A 9,767-nucleotide genomic window follows, 5' to 3' on the forward strand; every position below is an offset into this window, starting at 1 on the left:
CTACAGGAATTATTATGTTTTAAGGCAATATAGATATTATTACGTGACAGTGTAGGCCCCATTTATTCAAAAATTTAATTCGGTGTCCGGGCTCGTCTACACCTGATGAACAGTAAATATTGAAGGGATGCAGATAGAACCTATTCAATCAAAAAACGTATTCTAACGCCTGTATTTTGAAATGGGTGATGTTCTACATCCGGCCTCTTCTACACCTGAAAAAAAAAGAAAAAACTGAATATTTTTGTTGTGCAGGATGCTCAAATGTGTGATGTTCTTAAAAAATCTCGGGTTGTTTAGACATTCGAGGAGCTCATGAGCTCCTCGAATGTCCAAACAAATTTGCACCCGATTTTGTTGTTTTGCCATGAGCTCCTTAAATGTCCAAACAATTCAATTTTTTTTAAAAAACATCACACATTTGAGCATCTTACAACACAAAACAATTTAGTTTTTTTTTTTGAATTCTCGGCCCAGTAGCGGCACATATTGCTAGCCCATCTCTCCATCCGAGCGCCAGATTCCCCTAAAAAAGAAGTAGAGTGGCAAATTGTCTCAAAAAAAAGTAGAGCGCCACAACTTTTCACGTATAACCTACAAAAAAGTAATGCACATATAAAATACATATTCGATTTGTTTTCGGTTGTACTGTATAATTTATAGAGCTGTAAGTTTGTTTCGGATCCCGAATCCTGTAACCCGTCGCCCGGCGCAGATCTATAAATTCCTCCATCTTTGTCTTCGCTCAACTCTCTCATTCCTCCATCTTTTCAGGTATGATTTTCTCAAAAAGAAAAAAATGTTTACACGTACGAAGATGCTGGTGACGCGCGTCATCCGAGGACTTGCCTTTTGCTAAAAAAAATCCCAGTACTTACCAATTTCCTACGGTAAGAAAATACCTAATCGACTTGTTTATGGCATAAAATACGTATTCGACTTGTTTCCGGTATAAAATACGCGTATTCGACTTGTTTCGGGTATAAAGCCGTACCCCTCTAACCCGTCGCCCAGATCGATAATTTGATTTCTCCGTCTTTGCTTCCGCTCTCAACTCTCTCCTTGCTCCCGCGCTCTCGCTGCTCCAAGCCAGATTTAGGTTTTCGATTTCCACAGCCGCCGCTATGACGTCCGTCGAGATCCCGCTGCAGGGCGCGAGCGCCATGCTCGTCATGAACGGACCTTTCACCTTCGTGGATCCCGTCCAGCCGGTGCAGATGCGCGACCCCGGCGGGAAGAAGAGAGATCGCTGCGGGGATCTCCTTCTCGCCGACGACCCCGAGGCTGCTGGTTGGTCGTCGGCGATCCTGGACCGCAGCATCGCCCTGCGCCGTCGGCGAGGCCCATCTCCCTCTTCCAGTCTTCCTTCCACCGCGGCTGCCTCGTCGTGACCGAGGGGCAGAACAGCCGTGACCAGGAGACAGCTGCGGCAGTTGTGGCAGAAGAAATCCTGGAGCGGCAAGGGGGTGAAAAGGAGCCGACTGTCGAGGAGCTGGTCTACTGGACGGTCATCTAGTCGTATCAACCAAACCCCCCTGGTCGTGCTGACCAAATCGCCTGAAGAAGGTTCAATCTTTTACACTCTCCTTGTGTTTATTGCAGAGTCTTTTTGAGGCCATATGAATAACTTGCTTTCTTTTGTTTTCCTGTCAATGTCGGAGCACATACAACCGAATTAAACTCACTGATGGCCTTCATGTTGCTGAGTGTTGAGGAGACAACCAGAAGTAATCGGATTACAAGTCCAAAACATCTAGCAGGATAAGCTGGAAGGCAAAGGCAGGGAAGAGGAGTCGCTGATTGGTGGGGATGGCGAGGAGTTCTTCTACCTAGTTGTCATCTAGTCGAATCTTCCCAAGCTTTCTAGCAAGAGTTCCTCCTCTGGTTGTCTTTCGATGTGTCTATGCCAATTGATGGGCCCTGTTAGGCTGTTACAGAGTCCGGTTCATGTGTTCAAGTCGATAAGTTAGGATGTAATCGGCTTGTTTGATAAATAAATTGATCCACTTAAGCTGAGTTGTGATGTGCGCTCACATCGGGCTACTGTTTTGTGACCTCTGCAGCACTGGCATTGCCTCCACTGTCTCTGTTATCTTTCACTTTATTCCTCCTTCCTATTCCTCAGTAACTGTTTCACCCCGAGTAACTGCCCTTCATACCTCTGCAGCGGCTGTGACCGCGAGGGACGGGATGCAGTTCCTATGTGCTTCTTGGCTAGTGATTCTGTCATATATGATTATCTCAATGTTTTAGATAAACCCATGGCCTTATTAGATTTATATTAATGTCAATTGGTAGGTCATGGTTATATAATGTTTATTTTCTGTATTTTCAGATTTAGAATTTTCAAAGCATTAGTTGTTTGAGACCTGCAATTTTCTGATGGTTGCAATTAAGATTTCTCTAGTGACAGGCTGGTGGGATTTATGAAGTGATCAATTTTTAACTGATTGCTGCGTGAGGTGCCATTAAGGTTCGATCTACTCTAGTATTGTGAACTGTGATGATTTGATGTTTATTCAGTTTGTATGTTTTAATTGAAACTTATCCAAGCACTAGGCTGTATGTAGCCATGTGTTTTATAAGATGCTGTGTGTTCACAAGGACACTTCTTTATTTTCTCATGTGTGAGTGATCTGGGTGTCCTATTAGTTCCTGGTAAGCAAACTGACTAAGCAAATGTTTCATTTTTCTGTTGAAGTTGTAGTAAAAGTTTTTGTTGTGCTTTAAAGTTTATGCACCGTCAAATTTACGAAATAATAATTGCAGTACATATAGGTGTATGCAAAAAGTTCTAATTTCAGATTGAAAAAGCAGTGGAATGGCTTTTGCATACGTTTTCTGATGTATGATACCTAATTTTCACTTAAAAATTGGAATAAACCTCCCCAAATTCTTAGAGAGGTTTCAGAATTCAGAATATCCTTCATAAGTCGTCCAACATTTTCCTTCTTTTACATGTCTTACTTAAGTCATGATTGTGCTGTTATATTCATGTATGACTTCAGAATTATGAGCTTCAGATTTCTATGATCCCTGAGTTCTCTCCTATTTTCTCTTCATTTTGTCCCCGTACAGGATTTGGGCTGCTTTTAGTTATATAGTTCATTTCTTCATATGTTCTTTGATGCAACATAAGGTTGATGGTGCAACTACCCACCAATAGCTACGAAATTCATCGCCGCATGCAAACAGATTTATAAACTAAGTGTCTTGCCTTATATGTGAAGTGTATAAGTGTCTTGCCGTATTGAGCAGTGGCTGCATAGTATAATATCTTCCTACTATGTAGATTTATAAACTATCACATGCAACTTCCAAGTTCTATTGTTCTGAATTATTTTCTTAACCAAAGTATAAAGTGGGTCGCGGGTTGTGCAATAACTTACATTGCCCAGCCGTTTGCTGCTTGCACCATAAGGCTAGATTAGTGCAAGAGCATTATTACCCCTGTGAGTAAATTTGTCTGAACTAATCTCTACTTCTTTCATTTTGTATTACTTTTACATCGAATTGCTCTGGTGAACCTGGTGGGCAATATGGAGAGCTTAATGACTCAAATTTGATGACATTACTTGAAGGTATGTGACCCTTTTTCCATATTTGGCATACCATATAGTTCATCTGGTTTTGCCAAATCTGAATTATTAGCAATACCTTTAGTAGAGATAAAAAAGAAAAAGGGATTAAGATCTTCTAGACTTTCCTATAGATGCTGCATTATATGAGGACCAACATTTGAGGCGATTTTCATCCTCAAACTATATATATGCTCTTGATCATATAACACTGTTTTAAGAACATTTCAGTTTTACGGTACTGAACATTTCAAGGTGATTTTGAAACTCCTTTCGTGCGGATCCAATCTACTATGTTAATTCACATGTTTGAATTATATGTGAAAAAACATGAATTGGAAATATTAGCTCATATTTGGAAGTATGCAATAGTCTTTCCTTGTTTACCCAAAGGGAAGAAACATAATTATATTTATAGAGCTAAGTAGTTTCTGTTAGACACATATTTAGTGTAATATCCATGTAAGTAATGTTTTACCCCAAGTTATTGATATTTTTCATATTTGTACTGATCTATCAGATTCAAACATTAAATTAGCCTGTAAAATTGATATTTTAATACACACATGACTTATTTTCTGAACAGGAATTCTCTAAAACATGGAAATTTCAAACATTGGGAGATATTCTGAATAGAATAAACTGAACTTAAATTTTTTCAAACCAGTCAGTTGTATTTTTTTTAAAAACTTGAAAATGTTCAAACCACTCAATGGAAATATCAAACCAGTCAATTAGAAGTGAGGACCATGAAATTTTCTGAACAAGAATATTCTAAAACATGGAAATATCAAACATTGAGAGATATTCTGAATAAAATAAAATGGAACTTGAAAATTTTCAAACCACTCAATTGTGATTTTTTATAAACATGAAAATGTTCAAACCACTCAATGGTGAAAAAAAGGAATTCAAGACTTCCGAAAATTCAATCATTGAGATATTTTTTTGAAAGGTTTCTACGTGACAAAATCCAAACAGCCTAATTGTTTTTGCCTCGTTAAGATTATGAATATTAAAATTTCAAAATAGTGGTGTCTGATCCTAATATAGCTGAAACTGACTGAAATAGTATAAAAAAGAAATATGTACTTATTCTTCAGGTAAATTAATTGTTTCATAATCGTATATGGCATGGCTCTCAGAGCCAATTTCAATGGTGTACATGTCTAGGCCAAAAAGGAAAAAAAATAAAATAGAAGTGACATTGAAGACAAGATCCATCCATCCAGACGAATTGTCTTGCGATCTTCCACTCGGTCCTTCTTCTTGAATGCTGTCTCACTAATTCCTGGATATTCTTTGTGGTTGGATTTACCGTAGTGAGTAGAGTACATTCTGATATGCACTGAATTTGCATCAACCCAAGGGAAGTACACAAGTGAACTAAGAAACTAGGAATCATGAGTTCAACAAACTTCAGAGGATACAAACAATTAAGTGGCTTCCTCATACAAACGTTGTCAGCACAACTAGTTTAAATTCATGCCACAAAATAGGGCTGCCACTGAAGAAAGAAATCACAACCTGTTTATGTTTAAAACTAAGTTTCTAGTTTGCCATGCAGATATAGGTTTGTTACTCATTCCAGAGTGGCCATGCCCATAGTTCTACTTCCAGATCACAAAAGCAGCAAAGAGCCCCATCAGCAACATACAAAATGCCAGCACAAAGAGCAGAGACCTCTCTGCGTCTTGTCAAGAGCGTGAAACTAGCAACGCTCACGGCGAATGATATAGACCATCATCTTCTTCTGCTCCCCCTCGTTTTTCATTAGCTCGAAGAGGCAGATGTCCCTCTCCCGCAGGTTGTTGTCTCTGGCAAAAGAAGTCCAGCCTCGACATATCCTCAGGGTCCGTTTGGTGTCGTGCAACTCAGTATGCCATCGCTGGCTCTTCCCCTCAGCCTGAAGCACCAAACTCCGGCTCCCCTTCCGAAGGTACGTTTCAGAGTATTGTGTGGCGAAGGTCTGTTTGTTCAAATACACGCAGAATACTGAACATATTAGAATAAAATGCAAGCTTGCAAATATGTAGATGAGTGGCAGTAGATAACAAGTATGAACTGTTGCTGAAACAGCTGTTGTGAAACAACTATGGTTGGTACTTGGTAGTAGCATATTTGCTTATGTGGACTGATTTCTCTCAAAACAAAATAACCGTCAACCCAAAATCAGAAGAATATTATTCTAGACTAGACTTACTAGGGAGACGAGGACAATGCGCCTGGTCATGACTGTGACGTAGATGTGCAGATCGGATGCAATGGCTCCTACTTTCTTTAGAACTTTCTTCTCCTGCACTTGCGTTAGACGGGTACCCATTGGCATCATGCAGGGGTCTGTATCATCATGCTCGGGTGTTAATCGAATATGTTCAATATCTTCGGATTCAGATGACTTGTGCTCATCTGGACTGTCTTCTCCTGTAAAATAGTTTCATGAGTAAGTGTTGGTAACTGCAGCAAAATGGTATGATCAATAGTCACAAGTCAGTTGTAAAGTTAACCTGACGAACCCTCCGAAGGATAAGATATCACATCTTTCTTTGCTCGTTTTCTACGGTGGCCTGAGCTTCCACTCTGGCAATCATCTGATCGTGCTCGTGCTGACGAAGGAGTATTACCATCACTGAAACTGGTCGAAATGTCTGCAGAATTTGTGCTTGGTTCTTGATCACTAATATTGGTCAGTATGCGAGCACAGGACACCACTTTCTCACAACCACTAGAATCAAAGACCACAACCTTGAAGCGACAACTTCCACGGTATCGGAACATCAATGAGTCGTTCTCTACTATATGGTTGGCATCGACAAACGCCTCCCACCCAGATCTGAGTAATGTTTTGTTCCTACGCTCAGTAATTCCAACATCGTACACATTGCCGTTGGGGGCTTCTAGTTCAATGGTTCCTGACAGCTTCCACGCGAAATAGTTCACAAATCTCTCTGGTATGACCTGCAATTTTTTTAATTGTTACTAGTGTTAGTTTAGAACATGTCTTATTGCTACCGGTTCAATGATCAAGGCAACCCACCACTGAGCTTACCATGCTATGCCTAGAGTGTCTATCCATGTGCGTGAAGAAACACTTGACCTTTCCATGCAAATGAGTCCAGTATCTCTTGCAGCACTCACAGGAATTGCTCATCTCGCCGCCTACTTATGTCCTGTAAGCAGAAAAACATAGATTATGACTGGCAGAGAAAGAAAATCTTGGTATCCTCTGCAGCATTTTTTACACTGCACCTACTCATTAAGTTTCTTTTTTCCGAATCATGCAGGACAACTGCTTGTGCCTTGTGGTATATTAAGATGGAATCAAGAAACAGAGTACAGTGAGTTTGTACAAACGCCTAAGTACAGGGAGTTTGTACCATGAACATCAAGCAAAATTACAGGGAGTTTGTACAAACGACCAGCCAAAGATCAAGCAAAATTACAAACGCCTAAATGCTTAGCCCCTGCACGCACCCATCAAATTACCTGATCTCTAACAAGAAAGAAACATGTATAGCTTCTCCCTGTGGTAAATTCTGAGAGTTTCCCCAACAAAAGGGCTGAAAGAAAAGAAGCAAAATGCACATGTAGGGAAGGAGATAAACCAAAGGCTAGGCAGCAACCAAAAGCCAAGGACTCACTCACTGCAATGCAGGCCGGAAGGGAGTAGTACTCAAGGCTCACAACGCTGATGTGTTGCTGGAACTTGAAGAAGCAAGCATGGATACCACGGGAAGGCGGAGGAGGGAGAGAAGAAGCAAGTGGAGCCACCGAACGGAAGGCCTGTAGGATGCCCTGATTTGCCCTCTCATTCTTTGTCTCTGCTGCTCTGATGGGATGGGACTCTACGGCCCTAGGATGATGGCACTGTATCACACGTCTAGTAGCCCGGTCATAGACTTGTAGGCCCGTCTTGGAGAAGCGGGGAGGTTTTGGTCAAAACGTTGTCAAAAGAGAAAGTTGGCACCGTTCGGTGATTACGAGGTACTAGTAGGGTGCTGGATTTCATTTTAAAAGGAAACAAAATAAAATTCTTAGAAGTCTTGTTTCAGATTTAAGAGCAAGGGTGATTAAAAAATTCAATTTTGGAGCCAAATTTGAATGAAAAAAAATCACGCTTTAAAAAAAATCACAACAAAACGTAGGACTTCGTCTAGAATGATGAAAGCAGAAAAGTTGTCCTTGTCCCCAAGAAAGGCCTCCCAGACGACATGGACCTCATGCCTTCCGTCGGAGCCACCGCCGGTCTGCCTCATCTCCTGTGGCCTTAGGGCCATGGAGACACGATGAACCCCGACCCTTGCCGGCGGGAGGACTCCTACTCTATTTTTAGGTGTTCTTCTGAGGTTGATTAAGGTTTGTGTCCTCTTCAGGAAGGCGAGGCGGCGGCGACTCCCTGAAGATGGAATAAGGTCCTTCTCACCTAACCTCATCGCAGCGCTGCATCTAGCATTGTCAAAGGGTGTATGGAAGTGTGTCTGTGTGGTGGATCTCGTGGGATTTGATCGGTGTTGATCTTCGGTGGATCTCTATGAATCTAGTCTTCCATTGTCTGTGTTCATGTGTTTATAGGTTTATAATTCTGATCTACACTTCTCTACATTGGTGATGGTTGTTGTTCTGATACACTGGTCCTATGGGGTTTTAGCATAACGACTTTCTATTTGTTTACTACAACAAGGTTTGTCCGACTCCATTGACGGAGGGGTGCTGAAGGTGACGCGTCTTCGACTTGCTCTAATAATTATAGTCGTCGTTAGGTGGTCTACCAGTCAGTATGTAATTTATATTACTTCTGATATTTTTTGTACTGTCATGACAGTTGATGAATAGATCGGGATTTTGATATTTTTTGTACTGTCATGACAGTTGATGAAAAGATCGGAATTTTTCCGCAAAACAGAACAACAAAAAGGAAGCGACTCTCACTGAGACCTTCGCACTGGCGCTCCTGGACCGATACCGTTTGATTTTTCTTCATGTTTCTTTTTTTGGTTCTTCAATGTTTACCAACTTGTGCGCAATTTTGACAGACAATCCTTAATAGTTATTCTCTACAACTCTAAGCTCCCTGGGAACGCCACTCTCTCCGACATTTCCTAAAAGGCGCTTCAGGCCCCCGTTTGTAGTGTTTCTGCAATCAGGCGCACACCCCCGCCTGCACGCTGGGCCGACCTGTTTTGCTTCTTTTTTCTCTCTGTTTAAACCAAAAAAGGGTGTGCGCTCAATGGATTCGAACAGAAGATCTCTCTCAGCTAAGTGAGAACAACAGTGGCCGCTGCACCAATCAACGGTTGGTGCCTGTTATTCTTTTTCCATTCGTGTTCTTATTCTTTTCTTCTTTCCTTTTTCTTCTTCTTCTTCTTCTACTTCTTCTTCTTGTTCCTTTTTCTTTTTTTTCTTTTTTCTGGTTATTTTTTTTCGTTGAATTTGATGAAATTGTTTCATTTTTTGATGATTTTTTTAGAAATTTGATGAACTTTTTTTCAAATTCAATAAACTATTTATCCAAATAAATGAATTTATAATATTTATTGACGGTTTTTTTCAAATTTGACGATATTTTTCAAAAAACTGATGAACTTTTTTTTCAAATTTGATGAATTTTTAAATCAATAATATTTTTCATAATTTTTGAACCTTTTGGAGTATGTAAACTTTTTTCAAAATCCATGAGCATTTTTGAATTTATATTTTATTTCGATTTTTGCCGATTTTTTGGTTTTTTTTTCCGAAGTCAACCATTCACCGATCAACCACGACCAGTCACGAGTGAACCCATGGAACGACGGGTACACCTATATCTCGCTTCAGCCCACACGCACGGCCGGCCACAACCTCTATTTTTTGTTTTTTTCCATTTGTTTTCTGATTTAGTTTATTTAAATATTTAAAAAATGTTGAACAAGTATTTGGCAAATGTTAATCAAACATTCGTAAAAATGTTGAATGTGTATAGAAAAATTATAGATAATGTATTAAAATAATGATAAATTTTTTTATCATGTATATAAAAATGATAATCTAGCATTTTTTTTAAAAGTTGACCCAGTATTTGAAAAATGTCAATCGAGCATTTGGGAAATGTTAAATGCGTATAGAAAAGAAATGTTGGCCATGTATTAATAAAATGATGAAAAGATATGATCATGTATATAAAAATGTTGAGTAATTATTTGAAAAATGTTA

The 9,767-nt window shown here is 39.8% G+C and overlaps 1 protein-coding gene across 1 annotated transcript; it reads right to left on the reverse strand.

The window, feature by feature from the left end:
• Positions 1–1,888: 1,888 nt before the first annotated feature.
• LOC125553511 (B3 domain-containing protein Os03g0619600-like) lies at positions 1,889–7,522 on the reverse strand. The gene is made up of 4 exons (XM_087517751.1): positions 6,628–7,522; positions 6,086–6,536; positions 5,782–6,002; positions 1,889–5,547 (listed from the first exon to the last, which is right to left on the reverse strand). Exons 1-4 carry the CDS (start codon positions 6,727–6,729, stop codon positions 5,290–5,292), a joined length of 1,032 nt encoding a protein of 343 aa, XP_087373877.1. The 5' UTR covers positions 6,730–7,522; the 3' UTR covers positions 1,889–5,289.
• Positions 7,523–9,767: the final 2,245 nt, after the last annotated feature.

Source organism: Triticum urartu, chromosome 4A (genome assembly GCF_056163025.1).
Source record: "Triticum urartu cultivar PI428250 chromosome 4A, HENAU_Tu73, whole genome shotgun sequence".
NCBI lineage: Eukaryota > Viridiplantae > Streptophyta > Magnoliopsida > Poales > Poaceae > Triticum > Triticum urartu.

Coding starts and splice junctions, on each gene's coding strand:
- LOC125553511 (XM_087517751.1), bottom strand. CDS start 6,729: ATGAGCAATTCCTGTGAGTGCTGCAAGAGATACTGGACTCATTTGCAT. Junction 6,537..6,627: donor GACACTCTAGGCATAGCATG/GTAAGCTCAGTG, acceptor AAAAAATTGCAG/GTCATACCAGAGAGATTTGT. Junction 6,003..6,085: donor TCCTTCGGAGGGTTCGTCAG/GTTAACTTTACA, acceptor ACTATTTTACAG/GAGAAGACAGTCCAGATGAG.